General features: G+C 42.8%; 1 protein-coding gene across 1 annotated transcript; it reads left to right on the top strand.

The window, feature by feature from the left end:
• The first annotated feature begins 1,478 nt into the window (after nt 1-1,478).
• On the top strand, nt 1,479-21,371 carry LOC134482565 (uncharacterized). Its single transcript, XM_063275996.1, has 3 exons — nt 1,479-3,241; nt 14,150-20,789; nt 21,349-21,371. Exons 1-3 carry the CDS (start codon nt 3,239-3,241, stop codon nt 21,369-21,371), a joined length of 6,666 nt encoding a protein of 2,221 aa, XP_063132066.1. The 5' UTR covers nt 1,479-3,238.
• Nucleotides 21,372-21,801: the final 430 nt, after the last annotated feature.

Here is a 21,801-nt window from a genome sequence, read left to right as displayed (position 1 = left end):
TCTACGGTTTATATATGGAAATATATTTTTAAAATGTTTTATGTGTGATTGCTGCTCTATCTGCAAGTTTCTTTCATGCTTCTCTCTGGAGTAATAATTCATGTTGCATAACTACTAAGGAAGTCTTTCCAGTTGCTCTTGCCATGGCCGGCAATGGAAGTTGATGTTGAACTTCTTTTTGCTGGAAATGAGCTAGGGGTCAATGCTAGATCTGAGGGCCCTTAACATCTTCTTCAGATGATCTCGACTACAGTAACACACTGATCTCTCAAGAGCTTTGTCACACTTGCAGTTGGAAATACTTTGTAAAGGTCTTTGGGTCTCCTATATTTGACTATGCTGCAACGACAGTCACCAGAGACTGTGCTTCCCGGTGGTAGCAATGAATGTTCCCCTACAGTGAAGGAAGTTCAAGTCGACCTTTGTAGCAGCCCCTTTCACTACTGTATGAGATGAGCATGCTCACCTAGAGTGCTGCAAACATCCCTAGTCCAGAGGCAAAAAGCAGCAGTGGCAACATGACGCTGTCCTTTAACCCTTCACTATGGGACAACAGTTCAGGCTAAGATGATAATTTCTGTGTCTGATAGTGATCAGGATCATAGGTAATTTGCACAACAATTTTTATAAGTAGTAACTTTTGATGAAATTTTCTCTTTGTCTTTAAAATATACTAGGAAATGGGAAGAAAGGTTTTTGCATATATTTATTATTTACCAATAATTATTCACTTTAAAGGCTTTTCATAAATGGTGCCAAAGGATATAGGGTCACAAATGTTAGCCTTTGTACTTATTGTCATGTTTCCTATAGTTGTTTTGTGACAAATTTTGCTTCCCTCTTTAGAAGCTGGTAAGAGACTTACAGGAACATCACCATGGTAAGAATGTGTGCATTTTACAATAAATTAATCTGTAAAAAGTATAATGTTCAGAACCTGACATTCTCTTTGCCTCTGTGTACTCCGATTTCAGCTTCTTTATTTCTTCTATAATCACAAGCTGAACAATTATCTCCCACACAGCATGAGTTATGGACAAACATCCTTAGGAAGGGAGATGATTCAGTGGATAAAGTGCTTGCCATGAGTCTGTGAGAATGGAAGTTTGGATTCTCAGAATCCACATGAGGTCTTGAGGATCTCATGTGCATCTGAATCCTGGGGCACTTATGGTGAGGCAGGAGGTGGTGAGAGAGAATCCCCTGAAGTTTACTGGCTAGTTTGCCTGGGTTTCTTATTCATGAAGAAGGGATTGAGCCACATAACCAAGGTTGGAAGAATGTTGCATGCTGTTATTCTCAAGGCTCCCTGACAAGCCCTCCTTTGTTGTTCCTAGGTGTGTGAATGTGGATAATGTCAGCTCTACCTCCTCTGTGAAGGTAAAATGCTTCTTTGTGAAATTAATTTTCTTATGAATTTTGTTATAATTCAGCAATAGTGTAACTATCCCAGTTTTATATGGAAAGATTGTTCAAGGGAGTCCACATTGTAGATGTGGAGATTTCTACAAACTGCAAGTGAGCAGTAAGTCCTTGTGGGTAGTGGTGGCCAATAAGAGAATGGACTCAAAAGACATAGTGAGTGGAAGACTGAGCGCAGTCCTCGTACAATAGAAGATGTCTGATGTTTGACAAGTATTGTTTGCAGAAATGAGTACATGTTCGACTGATTTTAAAATGTGACTGTTACTAGACCATAATATTTCTTTTTAAAAAAATTTTTATTAGATATATTTCTTTACTTACTTTTCCAATGTTTTTCCCCTTCCTGGATTCCGGTCCATGAGCCCCCATCCCTTTTCCCTCACCCTCTCCCATATCGGTTTTCCTGGGCCGGAGAGATGGCTCAGTGGTTAAGAGCACTGACTGAAAGAACCAAAAAAAAACCAAAAAAAAACAAACAAAAAAAAAAAAAAAGAGCACTGATTGCTCTTCCAGAGGTCTTGATGAATCCAATTCCCTGCAACCACATGTTGACTGACGACTATCTATAATGAGATATGATGATCTCTCCTGGTGTGTCTGATGATAGCTACTGTATACTTATATATAATAAGTACTTCTTAGTAAGTCCAGACATTTCTATAATCCATGAATCTCCTAAGTGACTTTACCCTCAGGAAAATGCATGCAATTTTTATCTACCTTTGGACACTGCTATTTTAGGATCCTGTATGAGAGCATCTCCTTGGTTTCTCTATTTCATGTGTATTTACACTAAGGAGAAATTGTGGCTATGTAGCAGTTTGTAATATGTTCATCAAGTTTGTCTTCTGAGAATAGAGCATTTTCTATTTGATTCTATGAGGGTATGTTGAAAGCTCTTCATCTAGAAAAACAACAAGTGTTTTTCCCAATTATCCAGCATTTTTAGATGCAGGGAGTCAATTACTGTATATTTCCATTTAAGTTCTTCTTTATGGATTTTAAAATAATATAAACTTATATTCTTTGTGCCACATTCAAACAGTTAAAATATTGTAGTGCTTTACTTAGATATTTTGATATCCAGTCTGAGGCTGCTTTATCACTGTGAGCTGCTCAAGGTTAAGAAACCTGTTTCTATATAACCTATAGCCCTATAGTGAGGGGCTGTGTGAATGAAGAGTGGCAATTTAATGATTTTTGAATGTGACTCAGTGGACCAATGTGTTTCTATAAAGCAGTTTCACCGGTTCTATGGTATGGACAGTGCTAGCAATTAAATTGCCATTTATTTGTAAATGAAAACTGTGCATTTTGTGATTCCCCACAATGGAAGAGTAAGACTGTTAGAAGGGGCCTCATTAATATTAATAATCATCTTAAACTAGAAGCAGAATAATTGACTGATAATGAATTAAGCTTAGTCTCAACAAGAACAAGGTCAAGTTTGTCAGTTAATGATTTTCTCTTAATCTAGGCTAGCATAAATATTTTAACTTCTTGATGGTATCCTATTAAGTTGTAAATAGGCATATAAGAAGATATTTTATATTTAATAATTTTGATTTTCATGTGTCAATATCCTGTAATTCCTAAAGAACATTGTTGATTTGAAAGCATGCATCCTAAAAGAATAGAGTTAATTTCAAGACCAAATAAAAAGTAAACTCTCTTCTCTGCATTGCAGGGAGAATCGGGAAGAAAATTCCATATAATACCTAAGAAGATCCAAAACATTTTTAGAAAATCTGGAGTTTATGTGTGTTCTCGAGGAGAGCCAGTACCTGATGTATGGAAAGCAAAAAAATCCATAATGGTAATTCCCCTAATTTGAGAAGTAACCTATTTCCTTTTGTGAAGGGGAGTGATGGGTGTTTGTGCCTATGCCTTCCTAGTGCAAATAGTGAACGAGTAGAGAAAGATCAGCCTTGAGCATTCCCTTCACACTCTCCATATCCTCACTCCTTGCCAGTCACTGCATTAGGCAGTGCTTCTCAACCTTCCTAACGCTGTGACCTTTAATACAGTTCCTCATGCTGTGGTGATTCCCAACCATACAACTGTTTTGTTGCTACTGCATCAGTGTCAGATTGATAATATCATCAACTGTAATGTCGTATTGGTATTTTCAGAAGGTCTTTGCCAACCTGTGTGAGACTGTTCTATGCCCTCCTCCAATAGGGTATGACAGACAGGTTGAGAATCACTGTCATAAAATGTAATAATAGTAAATTAGACTATGGAAACAGAAGAAAAAACAGAAAATGAGCATGTTTTTAACTCACTGAGGATAAGTCATAAAAATACAGAAACCAAATAGTACATGCTCCTGGAAATAGGTACAGTCAACATGAAAGCGACCACCATAGTTGTGTTTCATTTACTTTGGATTGACTGACTTTATGTGTGTGAATGTTTTGCGTGTATTCTGTCTGTATACCATGTGCGTGTGCTTCCCACAAAAATCAGAAGAGGTCATTTCATCCTTTGTTCTTGTTGTTCCAGAATTTTGTCAACCAATATTATGTGTTTTACAAAGCAAAGCCAGGTGTCCTGGAGGAGCAATGAATGTTTTAAACTCCTCAGCCCCTTTTCCAGCACACGGATTTAATATGTTTGATAGGCAAAAAGATTAAAATTATCATCAGGGGAAATAAGAAGTCAGTCTTCTGATATTTCTTAACTTCCTGGACAGGACCTCAGCATTCTGGTTTTACCCATTGAAGTCCAAAGTACTTATAGGCAGGGTGCCCACAACAGGTGGCTGGGTATGTTGGTGTACACAGTTAATTCACGAACTCATAAAGCAGGCAGGGTGGTCCCTGTCAGTTCAAGGACGTCCTGTTCTTAATTTATTTGGGGAGTAGGAGAATGTAAGTTGAATTGTGGGTATCAAAAGATAACTTGTATGAATCAATCTTTCCCTTCCTCTGTTTCCAGTCTCAGGTATCAAATTCAAGTTATCAGTCAGGCTGCCAAGTAGGTTTATCACATTTGTAGCATGATTTACACTTTGGTTAGCATTAACAGACAGACAGTAGATAAACTCTGCATGTGTGTGTGTGTGGGGGGGGGTTATTTAACATTAACACAAATGCTAAGCAGTGCATGGGAGGATCAGACAAAGAGATGGGAGTTCATGTGATTGAACACTTGGCCACTGATGGGAGATTGTTTAACTTTCGGGGTCTGGCCTTGCTAGCAGAAGGTTTTCAGTGGTAGATTTTAATGGCTATGACTACTTGTGGTACCAGTACTGTGTTATCTGCTTCCCGGTCTACCAGCATGTGAGAACCAACAATGTACTGCCAAAAGTCAGGCCTCCCTGTTCCTTCCTTGAAATAAGTGACTGGTTTTCCCCATCAGATATTTTGTCACAGAAAGTACAGAAACAAATTCAAAAGTAACAGCCATCTTTCCTGTTTAAATCCCCTTTCAGAAGTTACAAAGCAAGCAGAAGGGTGTGTCTGCTGATCTTACACACACTACTTACTCCTTACTCCACTGCATACTGTCAACACGTAGCTAACTACCTTCCTCTAGACCTCTAATTTCATCATTAGGAAAGAGGAAGTTCAGATATAATTATTACACATAATGGAATCATTAGAAACTGTAAATTTATAGAAACCAAACTCAAATGCTCTTCGTTTATGCCTAGATCAATTTGGTTTCCAATTAACTACTACAGGTGATGAACCTGAGTAATTTTTATTCTAGGAAGAACTTAGCAAAGACATAGAACTCAGGTACTTTAATAAACAGAAATTCACTCGGCAATCACCTTCTATTGCAGTGAAAAGTCATTAGAATTTTCTAAACTAAAATTTCCAATGCAAACACATTTTATCCTAACTAGAATTTTATGATGCTATGGAATGTACAAATAATGGTGATGAATATAGTAACTAAATTTTATATGCCCATGATTAGAATACAATCCACAATATCATTACAGCAGTGGGATCTTACAGAGACAACTAAGACAAAGGTAGTTTCCATTCTTCCAAGGAATAAATGTCACTGAAGTAAAACTAAACATCATTTCTGATGTTAAATTTGAATAAAACCAAACGAACACAAGACTTCCCACAAGACTACATGGGAAATGCAGTGTAATGAGTATAAAATAAAAAAATGAAAGACCTTAGCTAGTTAATACCAGTTCTCTACCCCATGCTAGCGGAATACCAGGTATAAGTCATTATAAACAAGTACAGCCAGCAGGATTTACAATGACACAGGCACATTTCAAAGGTGATGCCTAGTTTGGCTGAAAGAAAAAGATCACATGAATGAGAAATTCACACTTACTACATTTCATTTTTATTCTAAACGGCTATACACCAATCTTTCTCCTTTTATTTTAAAAGCAGTAAATATATATACATATATATACATATATACATATACTTGCATATATATGCATGTATACACATCTTCTCACGTACACATATGTAGTTAGAAATACATACATGCGTATAAGTGCACACACATGTGTATATGCATATTTGCCAGCCAGATGGTTCAATGGGGTAGTGATAAGTAGTCTGGTAACACATTGCATATGAAAACATGACTATGTGTGTAACATACCCCATGGTTTGCTATATTCAAGTCTGTCTTTCTCAGGAAATCCAAGGAACTTAAATTCTCTCATGATCCATTTTAATAGTGTGAACACTAAGAGGAAATGCATGCTTCTTCAACATTATTCTTTGATCAACAGTCCTCCTTCACCTGTTCTGTTGAATCTTCTCTGTGATATATTGCTTGTTGATGCAGAGAATGTTTGACGTGTCAGTTTTGCAAGTAAGAAACGTAAATCATCCTCAAACCTGGCACTGAAAGTCAAAAGTAGACTGCCATGTTATGGGTTTCCCTGAGTTGTAAGGAAGAACAAACATGTGAAGATCTTATTTCTTATGCAGTATGAGTCAATGAGGCTTCCCATTTACAATGCAGCATCAAACCCATTCACAAGCCCAACTTCCTGAATTCATCTATTTAAATCAACGAGTGTTCCGGGCATCCTATCTAAGCTAGCTTTATGGAATTTGATAACACATTTTGTGACCAAATCCCCTGGGTAACACCACTTCACAGCTTTGAATGAATCCTTCAGACTCTGTTAAATACACTCTTATTGTAACTAGCTGATGCTTATGTTAGTCACTTTCTATAGTTGTAAAAAATATCATGGGAAAGAAAATGTTTAGAAGAAAGAGATGGTGTGAAGTGGGTCTCTTGGTTAAATTGGATACAGAAATCACCATCATGATTCAGGCAGACAAGCATGACGATGAAGCAGCAGCTGAGAGATCACATCTTGACCTACACAGGAAAGAGAGAACTTAGTGGAAATGACACCAGTCTATTGAAATCTTTTTTTTTATTAACTTGAGTATTTCTTATTTACATTTCGAATGTTATTCCCTTTCCTGGTTTCTAGGCCAACATCCCCCTAATCCCTCCCCCTCCCCTTCTCTATGGGTGTTCCCCTCCCCATCCTCCCCCCATTGCTGCCCTCCCCCCAACAATCACGTTCACTGGGGGTTCAGTCTTAGCAGGACCAAGGGCTTCCCCTTCCACTGGTGATCTTACTAGAATATTATTGCTACCTATGAGGTCAGAGTCCAGAGTCCAGGGTCAGTCCATGTATAGTCTTTAGGTAGTGGCTTAGTCCCTGGAAGCTCTGGTTGCTTGGCATTGTTGTTCATAAGGGGTCTCGAGCTCCTTCGAGCTCTTCGAGTTCTTTCTCTGATTCCTTCAACGGGGGTCCCGTTCTCAGTTCAGTGGTTTGCTGCTGGCATTCGGCTATGTATTTGCTGTATTCTGGCTGTGTCTCTCAGGAGAGATCTACATCCGTATCCTGACGGCATGCACTTCATCGCTTTATCCATATTGTCTAATTGGGTGGCTGTATATGATTGGGCCACATGTGGGGCAGGCTCTGAATGGGTGTTCCTTCTGTGTCTGTTTTAATCTTTGCGCTCTATTCCCTGCCAAGGGTATTCTTGTTCCCCTTTTAAAGAAGGAGTGAAGCATTTACATTTTGATCATCCGTCTTGAGTTTCATTTGTTCTATGCATCTAGGGTAATTCAAGCATTTGGGCTAATAGCCACTTATCAATGAGTGCATACCATGTGTGTTTTTCTGTGATTGGGTTGCCTCAGTCAGGATGATATTTTCCAGTTGCAGCCATTTGCCTACGAATTTCATAAAGTCATTGTTTTTGATAGATGAGTAATATTCCATTGTGTAGATGTACCATATTTTCTGTATCCATTCCTCTGTTGAAGGGCATCTGGGTTCTTTCCAGCTTCTGGCTATTATAAATAAGGCTGCTATGAACATAGTGGAGCACGTGTCTTTTTTATATGTCGGGGCAACTTTTGGGTATGTGACCAAGAGAGGTATAGCTGGATCCTCAGGCAGTTCAATGTCCAATTTTCTGAGGAACCTCCAGACTGATTTCCAGAATGGTTGCACCAGTCTGCTTTCCCACCAACAATGGAGGAGTGTTCCTCTTTCTCCACATCCTCGCCAGCATTTGCTGTCACCTGAGTTTTTGATCTTACCCATTCTCACTGGTGTGAGGTGAAATCTCAGGGTTGTTTTGATTTGCATTTCCATTATGACTAAAGATGTTGAACATTACTTTAGGTGTTTCTCAGCCATTTCGCCTTCCTCAGCTGTGAATTCTTTGTTTAGCTCTGAACCCCAATTTTTAATAGGGTTATTTGTCTCGCTGCGGTCTAACTTCTTGAGTTCTTTGTATATTTTGGATGTAAGGCCTCTATCTGTTGTAGGATTGGTAAAGATCTTTTCCCAATCTGTTGGTGGCCGTTTTGTCCTACCCACAGTGTCCTTTGCCTTACAGAAGCTTTGCAGTTTTATGAGATCCCATTTGTCGATTCTTGATCTTAGAGCATAAGCCATTGGTGTTTTGTTCAGGAAATTTTTTCCAGTGCCCATGTGTTCCAGATGCTTCCCTAGTTTTTCTTCTATTAGTTTGAGTGTATCTGGTTTGATGTGGAGGTCCTTTATACACTTGGACTTAAGCTTTGTACAGGGTGATAAGCATGGATCGATCTGCATTCTTCTACATGTTGACCTCCAGTTGAACCAGCACCATTTGCTGAAAATGCTATCTTTTTTCCATTGGATGGTTTTGGCTCCTTTGTCAAAAATCAAGTGCCCATAGGTGTGTGGGTTCATTTCTGGGTCTTCAATTCTGTTTCATTTGTCTATCTGTCTGTCTCTGTTCCAATACCATGCAGTTTTTATCATTATTGCTCTGTAATAGTGCTTGAGTTCAGGGATAGTGATTCCTCCTGAAGTCCTTTTATTGTTGAGGATAGTTTTAGCTATCTTGGGCTTTTTGTTGATGAATTTGCAAATTGTTCTTTCTAACTCTTTGAAGAACTGGATTGGTATTTTGATGGGGATTGCATTGAATCTGTAGATTGCTTTTGGTAAGATGGCCATTTTTACTATATTAATCCTGCCAATCCATGAGCATGGAAGATCTTTCCATCTTCTGAGGTCTTCTTCAATTTCTTTCTTCAGAATCTTGAAGTTCTTATTGTACAGATCTTTTACTTGCTTGGATAAAGTCACACCGAGGTACTTTATATTATTTGGATCTATTATGAAGGGTGTTATTTCCCTAATTTCTTTCTCAGCTTTTTCTCTTTTGTGTAGAGGAAGGCTACTGATTTATTTGAGTTAATTTTATACCCAACCACTTTGCTGAAGTTGTTTATCAGCTTTTGTAGTTCGTTTTGGGATCACTTAAATGTACTATCATATCATCTGCAAATAGTGATATTTTGACTTCTTCTTTTCCCATCTGTATCCCCTTGACCTCCATTTGTTGTCTGATTGCTCTGGCTAGAACTTCAAGAACTATATTGAATAAGTAGGGAGAGAGTGGGCAGCCTTGTCTAGTCCCTGATTTTAGTGGGATTGCTTCAAGTTTCTCTCCATATTGTTTAATGTTAGCAACTGGTTTGCTGTATATGGCTTTTACTATGTTTAGGTATGGGCCTTGGATTCCTATTCTTTCCAGGACTTTTATCATGAAGTGGTGTTGAATTTTGTCAAATGCTTTCTCAGCATCTAATGAAATGATTATGTGGTTCTGTTCTTTCAGTTTGTTTATATAATGGATCACGTTGATGGTTTTCCGTATATTAAACAATCCCTGCATGCCTGGGATGAAGCCTACTTGATCATGGTGGATGATTGTTTTGATGTGCTCTTGGATTTGGTTTGCCAGATATTTATTGAGTATTCTTGCGTCGATATTCATAAGGGAAATTGTTCTGAGGTTATCTTTCTTTGTTGGGTCTTTGTGTGGTTTAGGTATAAGAGTAATTGTGGCTTCATAGAAGGAATTCGGTAGTGCTCCATTTGTTTCATTTTTGTGGAATAGTTTGGATAATATTGGTATGAGGTCTTCTATGAAGGTCTGATAGAATTCTGCACTGAATCCGTCTGGACCTGGGCCCTTTTTGGTTGGGAGACCTTTAATGACTGCTTCTATTTCCTTAGGAGTTATGGGGTTGTTTAACTGGTTTATCTGTTCCTGATTTAACTTTGGTACCTGGTATCTGTCTAGGAAATTGTCCATTTCCTGCAGATTTTCAAGTTTTGTTGAATGCAGGCTTTTATACTAAGATCTGATGATTTTTTGAATTTCGTCTGAATCTGTAGTTATGTCTCCCTTTTCATTTCTGATTTTGTTAATTTGGACACACTCTCTGTGTCCTCTAGTTAGTCTGGCTAACGGTTTATCTATCTTGTTGATTTTCTCAAAGAACCAACTTTTGGTTCTGTTGATTCTTTCTATGTTCCTTTTTGTTTGTACTTGGTTGATTTCAGCTCTGAGTTTGATTATTTCCTGCATTCTACTCCTCCTGGGTGTGTTTGCTTCTTTTTGTTCTAGAGCGTTTAGGGGTGTTGTCAAGCTGCTGACATATGCTCTTTCCTGTTTTTTTCTTCAGGCACTCAGCGTTATGAGTTTCCTCATAGCACAGCTTTCATTGTGTCCCATAAGTTTGGGTATGTTGTACCTTCGTTTTCATTAAATTCTAAGCAATCTTTAATTTCTTTCTTTATTTCTTCCTTGACCTGGTTATCTTTGAATAGAGCATTGTTTTATTTCCACGTATATGTGGACATTCTTCCATTATTGTTATTGAAGACCAACATTAGGCCATGGTGGTCTGATAAGATGCATGGGATTATTTCTATCTTTCTGTACATGTTGAGGCCCGTTTTTTGACCAATTATATGGTCAATTTTGGAGAAAGTACCATGAGGAGCTGAGAAGAAGGTATATCCTTTTGCTTTAGGATAGAATGTTCTATAAATATCCGTTAAGTCCATTTGGCTCATGAATTCTCTTAATCTGTCTAGGTCTCTGTTTAATTTCTTTTTCCATGATCTGTCCATTGATGAGAGTGGGGTGTTGAAATCTCCTACTATCATTGTGTGAGGTGCAATGTGTGTTTTGAGCTTTAGTAAGGTTTCTTTTATGTATGTAGGTGCCCTTGTATTTGGGGCATAGATATTTAGGATTGAGAGTTCATCTTGGTGGATTTTTCCTTTGATGAATATAAAGTGTCCTTCTTTATCTTTTTTGATGACTTTTGGTTGAAAATTGATTTTATTTGACATTAGAATGGCTACTCCAGCTTGCTTCTTCTGACCATTTGTTTGGAAAGTTGTTTTCCAGCCTTTCACTCTGAGGTAGTGTCTGTCTTTGTCTCTGAGGTGTGTTTCCTGTAGGCAGCAGAATGCAGGGTCCTCGTTGCGTATCCAGTTTGTTAATCTATGTCTTTTCATTGGGGAGTTGAGGCCATTGATGTTGAGAGATATTAAGGAATAGTGATTATTGCTTCCTGTTATATTCATATTTGGATATGAGGTTATGTTTGTGCGCTTTTCTTCTCTTTGTTTTGTTGCCAAGACGATTAGTTTCTTGCTTCGTCTAGGGTATCTCTTGCCTCCTTATGTTGGGCTTTACCATTTATTATCCTTTGTAGTGCTGGATTTGTAGAAAGATAGTGTGTAAATTTGGTTTTGTCCTGGAATATGTTGGTTTCTTCATCTATGTTAATTGAGAGTTTTGCAAGATGCAGTAACCTGGGCTGGCATTTGTGTTCTCTTAGGTTCTGTATGACATCTGTCCAGGATCTTCTGGATTTTATAGTTTCTGGCAAAAAGTCTGTGTGATTCTGATAGGTCTGCCTTTATGTTACTTGATCTTTTTCCCTTACTGCTTTTAATATTCTTTCTTTATTTTGTGCGTTTGGTGTTTTGACTATTATGTGACGGGAGCTGTTTCTTTTCTGGTCCAATCTATTTGGAGTTCTGTAGGCTTCTTGTATGCTTATGGGTATCTCTTTCTTTAGGTTAGGGAAGATTTCTTCTATGATTTTTTTGAAGATATTTACTGGTCCTTTGAGCTGGGAGTCTTCACTCTCTTCTATACCTATTATCCTTAGGTTTCATCTTCTCATTGAGTCCTGGATTTCCTGTATGTTTTGGACCAGTAGCTTTTTCCGCTTTACATTATCTTTGACTGTTGAGTCGATGATTTCTATGGAATCTTCTGCTCCTGAGATTCTCTCTTCCATATCTTGTATTCTGCTGGTGAAGCTCGTATCTACAGCTCCTTGTCTCTTCTTTAGGTTTTGTATTTCCAGGGTTGTTTCCATGTATTCTTTCTTGATTGCTTCTATTTCCATTTTCAATTCCTTCAACTGTTTGATTGTGTTTTCCTGGAATTCTTTCAGGGATTTTTGTGACTCCTCTCTATGGGCTTCTACTTGTTTATTTATGTTTTCCTGGAATTCTTTCAGGGATTTTTGCGATTCCTCTCTGTCGGCTTCTACTTGTTCTCTAAGGGAGTTATTCACGTCTTTCTGGAAGTTCTCCAGCATCATGATCAAATATGATTTTGAAACTAGATCTTGCTTTTCTTGTGTGTTTGGATATTTTGTGTTTGCTTTGGTGGGAGAATTGGGCTCCAATGATGCCATGTAGTCTTGGTTTCTGTTGCTTGGGTTCCTGTGCTTGCCTCTCGCCATCAGATTATCTCTAGTGTTACTTTGTTCTGCTATTTCTGACAGTGGCTAGACTGTCCTATATGCCTGTTTTTCAGGAGTGCTGTAGACCTGTTTTCCTGTTTTCTTTCAGCCAGTTATGGGAACAGAGTGTTCTGCTTTGGGGCGTGTAGTTTTTCCTATCTACAGGTCTTCAGCTGTTCCTGTGGGCCTGTGCCCTGAATTCACCAGGCAGGTCACTTGGAGCAGAAAAGTTGGTCTTACCTGTGATCCGGAGGCTCAAGGTTGCTCATGGGGTGTTGCTTATGAGCTCTCCGCGGCGGCAGCCACCAGGAAGTTCTGAGCCGCCCTTTCTGGGAGCTTCTGTGCACCAGGGTTCCAGATGGCGTTTGGTGTTTTCCTTTGGAGTCAGTAATGTGTGCAGAGTGCAGTCTCTTCTGGTTTCCCAGGCATGTCTGCCTCTCTGAAGGTTTAGCTCTCCCTCCCACGTGATTTGGGTGTAGAGAACTGTTTATATGGTCAGTCCCTTCAGGTTCTGGCGGTGTCTCAGATGCCAAAAGAAAGCACTGTTGTTCTACTCTGTTTCCAGCTCTGTCTCTCTATTGAAATCTTAAACCTCATCCTGGCAACAGTTTTACTACAAAACAGCCCCACCACCTACTCCTTTTGAAAATAATTCAGCGCTCTGCACAGCAAGCATAATGTGAGCCTATGGGGCTGTTGACATTCAAGCCACCACAGAGGTGCTGGATGAGGTCTTAATATACATCCTGTAAGTGTAGCAATAGTCATGATGTTACAGAATAGTTGACGATACTGTGCCCTCCTCCCAGATTGCGTTGTTTACTTATAAACAAATTTCTACTAATTGCTGTGGTTCAGCCTTTGCACAGACCTTTAATCTCTCAAACTGGAATGTAGACATTTCCTTAGTACCCACCCTTAATGCTAAGTAATCAATGTAACCTTAGTTTATAGAATGAAGCACCTCGTTTAAAAATGATGCTTAATTGCATGAAAGAGAAGGTGATTATCCAGAGAAAGATTTGGTATAAAGAATATTCCCAACTCTCTCACGAAAGAATAAGAAAAGTGGCTACTTGAGGGGTAGGGCAGCAGAAAGTACAAAAAGACGGAGAGAGAGAGAGAGAGAGAGCGAGAGAGAGAGAGAGAGAGAGAGAGAGAGGAGGGAAGGAGGGGCGGAGGGAGGGAGGTGGCCTTTTTACTTGGAGAGTTTCAGTGCAGAATGAACCATAGAATATGAAGGAAAGAGAATATTACAAAATCACTATTTAGAGGAAGAGCAGAGCAAAACATCAGAGGCCAAGAGTCACATTTTGTCCTTTCTATTTATATATTTCCATCTTACAAGGAAAAATGACTTCAGGTAGCAAAGAGCAGAAGAAATCTAAGTATAAACCTAAAGAGATCCACAGTAAAGACTTTGAAAAACTCTGGGCCAATTACTCAAGCAGACAGGAAGCAGACTTCACTGAATGTCACTGAATGTAGTGCTAACTTTCGACAGAATACACAAATAGTTTGGGGACTATGAATCCAGGTTCTGACATTATCAGAAGGGTAATAGAATGAATAAAATCAGTAAATTTTCAATCAAAAGTATCACTGCTAATTTTCGTTTTAGGATGAAAAATATAAAACAGATAATTTCTATGCTGTGTCTTCTGAGCATAGAAATTCTATTCCTAAGGCTACTGCTGATCGTGAAGCTTCCACCTCTACTGCTGACAGCCTGGATGCTGCCGAGCCTGACCCAACAAATTCTACAAATGCTACTGACTGTCTGGCTGCTCTTGAGCGTGAGCTGACTAATTCCAACAACACTGCTGACTGTCTGGCTGACCTTGAGCCTGATCCGACGATTTCTACCAATGCCGCTGACTTTCAGGCTGCTGTTGCACGAGAGCCTGCTATGTCCACCAACCCTGCTGACAGTATGGCAGCTGTTGAGCCTGAGCCGACTATGTCCACCCACCCTGCTGACATTCTGACTGCTGATGAGCCTGAACATAATAATTCTACCAAAGCTGCTGACTGTCGGGCTGACCTTGAGCCTGAGCCAAACAGGTCCACCCACCCTGCTGACAGTCTGCCTGATGTGGAACCAGAGCCAACTATGTCCACCCACCCTGCTGACACTCTGGCTGCTCTTGAGCCTGAACTGACTAATTCCAACAACACTGCTGACTGTCTGGCTGACCTTGAGCCTGATCCGACGATTTCTACCAATGCCGCTGACTTTCAGGCTGCTGTTGCACGAGAGCCTGCTATGTCCACCAACCCTGCTGACAGTATGGCAGCTGTTGAGCCTGAGCCGACTATGTCCACCCACCCTGCTGACATTCTGACTGCTGATGAGCCTGAACATAATAATTCTACCAAAGCTGCTGACTGTCGGGCTGACCTTGAGCCTGAGCCAAACAGGTCCACCCACCCTGCTGACAGTCTGCCTGATGTGGAACCAGAGCCAACTATGTCCACCCACCCTGCTGACACTCTGGCTGCTCTTGAGCCTGAGCTGACCAATTTCAACAACACTGCTGACTGGCTGGCTGACCTTGAGCCTGATCCGACTATTTCTACCAATGCCGCTGACTTTCAGGCTGCTGTTGCACCAGAGCCCGCTATGTCCACCCACCCTGCTGACACTCTGGCTGCTCTTGAGCCTGAGCTGACTAATTTCAACAACACTGCTGACTGTCTGGCTGACTTTGAGCCTGATCCGACTATTTCTACCAATGCCGCTGACTGTCGGGCTGCTGTTGCACCAGAGCCCGCTATGTCCACCAACCCTGCTGACAGTATGGCAGCTGTTGAGCCTGAGCCGACTATGTCCACCCACCCTGCTGACATTCTGACTGCTGACGAGCCTGCACATAATACTTCTACCAAAGCTGCTGACTGTCGGGCTGACCTTGAGCCTGAGCCAAACATGTCCACCCACCCTGCTGACAGTCTGCCTGATGTGGATCCAGAGCCAACTATGTCCACCCACCCTGCTGACACTCTGGCTGCTCTTGAGCCTGAGCTGACCAATTTCAACAACACTGCTGACTGGCTGGCTGACCTTGAGCCTGATCCGAGTATTTCTACCAATGCCGCTGACTTTCAGGCTGCTGTTGTACCAGAGCCAACTATGTCCACCTACCCTGCTGACTGTCTGCCAGATGTGGAACCAGAGCCAACTATGTCTACCCACCCTGCTGACACTCTGGCTGCTCTTGAGCCTGAGCTGACTAATTTCAACAACACTGCTGACTGTCTGGCTGACCTTGAGCCTGATCCAACGATTTCTACCAATGCCGCTGACTGTCGGGCTGCTGTTGCACCAGAGCCCGCTATGTCCACCAACCCTGCTGACAGTATGGCAGCTGTTGAGCCTGAGCCGACTATGTCCACCCACCCTGCTGACATTCTGACTGCTGATGAGCCTGAACATAATAATTCTACCAAAGCTGCTGACTGTCGGGCTGACCTTGAGCCTGAGCCAAACAGGTCCACCCACCCTGCTGACAGTCTGCCTGATGTGGAACCAGAGCCAACTATGTCCACCCACCCTGCTGACACTCTGGCTGCTCTTGAGCCTGAGCTGACCAATTTCAACAACACTGCTGACTGGCTGGCTGACCTTGAGCCTGATCCGACTATTTCTACCAATGCCGCTGACTTTCAGGCTGCTGTTGCACCAGAGCCCGCTATGTCCACCCACCCTGCTGACACTCTGGCTGCTCTTGAGCCTGAGCTGACTAATTTCAACAACACTGCTGACTGTCTGGCTGACTTTGAGCCTGATCCGACTATTTCTACCAATGCCGCTGACTGTCGGGCTGCTGTTGCACCAGAGCCCGCTATGTCCACCAACCCTGCTGACAGTATGGCAGCTGTTGAGCCTGAGCCGACTATGTCCACCCACCCTGCTGACATTCTGACTGCTGACGAGCCTGCACATAATACTTCTACCAAAGCTGCTGACTGTCGGGCTGACCTTGAGCCTGAGCCAAACATGTCCACCCACCCTGCTGACAGTCTGCCTGATGTGGAACCAGAGCCAACTATGTCCACCCACCCTGCTGACACTCTGGCTGCTCTTGAGCCTGAGCTGACCAATTTCAACAACACTGCTGACTGGCTGGCTGACCTTGAGCCTGATCCGAGTATTTCTACCAATGCCGCTGACTTTCAGGCTGCTGTTGTACCAGAGCCAACTATGTCCACCTACCCTGCTGACTGTCTGCCAGATGTGGAACCAGAGCCAACTATGTCCACCCACCCTGCTGACACTCTGGCTGCTCTTGAGCCTGAGCTGACTAATTTCAACAACACTGCTGACTGTCTGGCTGACCTTGAGCCTGATCCGACTATTTCTACCAATGCCGCTGACTGTCGGGCTGCTGTTGCACCAGAGCCCGCTATGTCCACCAACCCTGCTGACAGTATGGCAGCTGTTGAGCCTGAGCCGACTATGTCCACCCACCCTGCTGACATTCTGACTGCTGACGAGGCTGCACATAATACTTCTACCAAAGCTGCTGACTGTCGGGCTGACCTTGAGCCTGAGCCAAACATGTCCACCCACCCTGCTGACAGTCTGCCTGATGTGGAACCAGAGCCAACTATGTCCACCCACCCTGCTGACACTCTGGCTGCTCTTGAGCCTGAGCTGACCAATTTCAATAACACTGCTGACTGGCTGGCTGACCTTGAGCCTGATCCGAGTATTTCTACCAATGCCGCTGACTTTCAGGCTGCTGTTGCACCAGAGCCAACTATGTCCACCTACCCTGCTGACTGTCTGCCAGATGTGGAACCAGAGCCAACTATGTCCACCCACCCTGCTGACACTCTGGCTGCTCTTGAGCCTGAGCTGACTAATTTCAACAACACTGCTGACTGTCTGGCTGACCTTGAGCCTGATCCGACTATTTCTACCAATGCCGCTGACTGTCGGGCTGCTGTTGCACCAGAGCCCGCTATGTCCACCAACCCTGCTGACAGTATGGCAGCTGTTGAGCCTGAGCCGACTATGTCCACCCACCCTGCTGACATTCTGACTGCTGACGAGCCTGCACATAATACTTCTACCAAAGCTGCTGACTGTCTGGCTGACCTTGAGCCTGAGCCAAACATGTCCACCCACCCTGCTGACAGTCTGCCTGATGTGGAACCAGAGCCAACTATGTCCAATCACCCTGCTGACACACTGGCTGCTCTTGAGCCTGAGTCGACTAAATCCTCCAATGCTGCTGACTGTCTGGCCTATGTTGAGCCAGAGCCAGCTATGTCCACCCACCATGCCGACAGTCTGGCTGCTCTTGAGCATGAGCTGTCTCATGCCAACAAAGCTGCTGACTGTCTGGCTTCTCTCAAGGCTGAGCCAACCATGTCCACCCAGCCTGCTGACAGTTCAGCAGCTGTTGAGCCTGAGCCTACAATTTCCATCAGAGCTGCTGATTGTCTGGCTAATGTTCTGCCTGAGCTAACTATGTCAACCCACCCTGCTGGCTGTCTGGACTCTGTTCAGCTTGAGTCATCTATGTCCACACACCCAGCTGATAATATGGCTACTGATGAGCTTGAGACTACAAATTCGACGAACGCTGCTTACTGTCTGGCTGCTCTTGAGCCTGAGTCGACTAAATCCTCCAATGCTGCTGACTGTCTGGCCTATGTTGAGTCAGAGCCAGGTATGTCCACCCACCGTGCCGACAGTCTGGCTGCTCTTGAGCATGAGCTGTCTCATGCCAACAAAGCTGCTGACTGTCTGCCTTCTCTCAAGGCTGAGCCAACCATGTCCACCCAGCCTGCTGACAGTTCGGCAGCTGTTGAGCCTGAGCCTACAATTTCCATCAGAGCTGCTGATTGTCTGGCTAATGTTCTGCCTGAGCTAACTATGTCAACCCACCCTGCTGGCTGTCTGGACTCTGTTCAGCTTGAGTCATCTATGTCCACACACCCAGCTGATAATATGGTTACTGATGAGCTTGAGACTACAAATTCGACGAACGCTGCTTACTGTCTGGCTGCTCTTGAGCCTGAGTCGACTAAATCCTCCAATGCTGCTGACTGTCTGGCCTATGTTGAGCCAGAGCCAGGTATGTCCACCCACCATGCCGACAGTCTGGCTGCTCTTGAGCATGAGCTGTCTCATGCCAACAAAGATGCTGACTGTCTGCCTTCTCTCAAGACTGACCTGATTAATTCCATCAATGCTACTGATTGTCTGTCTTCTGTTGGGCCTGAGACAACCATGTCCACCCAGCCTGCTGACAGTGTGGCAGCTGTTGAGCCTGAACATAATAGTTCCACCAATGCTGCTGACGGTCTGGACTCTGTTGAACAAGAGCCAGCTAAGCCCACCCACCGTTCCGACAGTCTGGCTGCTCTTGAGCATGAGCTGACTAATTCCAACAACACTGCTGACTGTCTGGCTTCTCAGAAGGCTGAGTCAATTGATTCTACCAATGCTACTGATTGTTTGGCTTCTGTTGGGACTGAGACAACTATGTCCACCCACCCTGCTGACAATATGGCTACTGATGAGCTTGAGCCTACACATTCCACCAATGCTGCTTACTGTCTGGCTGCTCTTGAGCCTGAGTCGACTAAATCCTCCAGTGCTGCTGACTGCCTGGCCTATGTTGAGCCAGAGCCAGCTATGTCCACCCACCGTGCCGACAGTCTGGCTGCTCTTGAGCATGAGCTGTCTCATGCCAACAAAGATGCTGGCTGTCTGGCTTCTCTCAAGGCTGAGCTGATTAATTCCACCAATGCTACTGATTGTCTGGCTTCTGTTGGGACTGAGACAACTATGTCCACCCAGCCTGCTGACAGTTTGGCAGCTGTTGAGCTTGAACATAATAATTCTACCAATGCTGCTGACGGTCTGCACTCTATTGAACAAGAGCCAGCTATGCCCACCCACCGTTCCGACAGTCTGGCTGCTCTTGAGCATGAGCTGTCTCATGCCAATAAAGCTGCTGACTGTCTGGCTTCTCTCAAGGCTGAGCCAACCATGTCCACCCAGCCTGCTGACACTTTGGCATCTGTTGAGCCTGAGCCTACTTTTTCCACCAAAGCTGCTGATTGTCTGGCTACTGTTCAGCCTGAGCTAACTAGGTCAAACCACCCTGCTGACTGTCTGGATTCTGTTCAGCCTGAGTCATATATGTCCCCACACCCTGCTGACAGTTTGGTAGCTACTGAGCCTGAACTGACTAATTCCACCAAAGCTGCTGACTTTCTGGGTGCTGTTGATCCCGAGTCAACCAAATCCATCCACCCTGCTGACAGTATGGCAGTTGATGAGCCTGAGCTGCCTAATTCCAACATTGCTGCTGACTGTCTGGACGACCTTGAGCCTGATACGACTATTTCTACCAATGCCGCTGACTGTCAGGCTGCTGTTGGGTCTGAGACAACCCTGTCCACCCAGCCTGCTGACAGTTTGGCAGCTGTTGAGCCTGAGCGGACTAATTCCACCAAAGCTGCTGACTGTCTGGACTCTGCTGAGCCAGAGCCAACTATGGCCACCCACCATGCTGACATTCTGACTGCTGTTGAGCCTGAACATACTAATTGCTCCAGTACTGCTGACTGTCTGCCTGCTGTTCAGCCTGAGTCCAGTATGTCCACCCACCCTGCTGACAGTATGGCTGCTATTGATGCTGAGCCTACAGATCCTGCCATTGTTGCTGACTGTCTGGCTGCTCTTGAACCTCGGCTGTCTGTTACATGTGCTGCTGACAGTAGTGTGTTAGTTGAGAGTCATGACTCAGGACCAGCTAGTCACATTGGATTGGATTATGTAGTTGATTTACCTCTTTACAAGGAGAGTACAAGGTACAAACCCCATGCTGACCCAGAGCCCACTCCTGGTTCCTGCACTTGTTATTCCCTTGACTCCATTCAAATGACTAACCTGACTCTTTTGATATCCCTTAGTGAAGAAGAAATATTTGATTCTGCTACTTCAGATGAGGAATCTTCTTTTACTCCTGACGTAGAAGAAGGTCTGCCTGCTACTCAGGGTGCTGAGGATATTTTTCATGCTTCCGCACGAGCTGAACCAATAAACCACAGCTTGAACCTTCTCAGGGAGAGTGGATATCTTCGGGCAACAGAGATACCACGCATACCTTTTTTGCTCTTCATATGGCTTATATCCTCACTCTTATCCATCATAACATGGATGAAAATCCAAATTCAACAAGCATGGCATGAAGAAAATGGCCAAGGAGCTCCCACTAAGAAGAGAGTCGGACCAGGTAAGTTAAACTAAAATAGTAGCTTAAAATAGATTAAGATTGTTTTAGTAGAAACCTAGGTCTCTTTTGTTAATAAATTTCATACTTCTATAGGGCTATTTACGCATAACCTAGAACCTGAAAACTTTATTTTTTCTCAATTTATAGAAAATAATTTTCATAATGTAACAAATCCAGTTTAGAGAAATACAACTGACCAGGTAATATTTTTTCCTACTTGGATGTTTCCTATTCTAGAATGAGGAGATTATTGTCACTTCCAGTGAAAACATGTGTTTCCTGAATGACTAAGCCGGGAAAACTTCCTGTTAAATGTTATTGTCTATTTATCGCTGTCATTCTGAACTCTGACTTCTGAAGTTAGCATAGCCTTTGACCGCAACATTCCAAAAGAAGCAACTTCTGAGATTAAAAATAACAAGAGAAGCATCCACCTTCTCACTGTTTCTCTCTACATTGATCCAGATGATAATGACACTGATGTTGTTGATGCTGGGCATGACAATATCACCAGTGATGTGCCTGATGATACTGTTAATAATTCTTCTTTTTCTTCTAGTGGCTGCGGCTCCTGATCCCTAGACCCTTGATGCTCCTCCACGATCGATTGGAATATCAAAACACAGTCTGTGTGGGAGAATTGATCATATATATAAATTTTAAAATAAAATGTTCAGTCTGATTGTAGACTGAAGTAAAAATTGATTGTTTCATTGGAGTCTCAGTTGTGCCATGTGATGCTTCCTGGAAACTTTTTTCAATTATTTTCAATTTTAATATTTACTTATTTACTTTACATCCTGCTCACTGCCCCCTCCCTGTCAGCCTCTCCCATAATTGTTCCCTTGTGCCCCACTCTCCTTCTCCTCTCAGTGGGTAGGGGCCATTTGGTTATCTTCCCACCCTGGAACATGAAGTCTCTGTGAGACTTATCCCTTCCTCTCCCACTGAGTCAGAGGACACAATCTAGCTAGAAGAACCTATTCTGCATACAGGCAACATCCTTTAGGAT

Source organism: Rattus norvegicus, chromosome 16, assembly GCF_036323735.1.
Source record: "Rattus norvegicus strain BN/NHsdMcwi chromosome 16, GRCr8, whole genome shotgun sequence".
Lineage (NCBI taxonomy): Eukaryota > Metazoa > Chordata > Mammalia > Rodentia > Muridae > Rattus > Rattus norvegicus.
Note: the sequence above shows the minus strand (reverse complement) of the source record. Positions and strands in the feature narration are given on the sequence as shown.

Excerpts from the sequence above, each read along its gene's own strand:
- LOC134482565 (XM_063275996.1), top strand. Across the intron at positions 20,790-21,348 it reads TAAGAAGAGAGTCGGACCAG|TGGCTGCGGCTCCTGATCCC; the intron begins GTAAGTTAAACT and ends TTTTTCTTCTAG.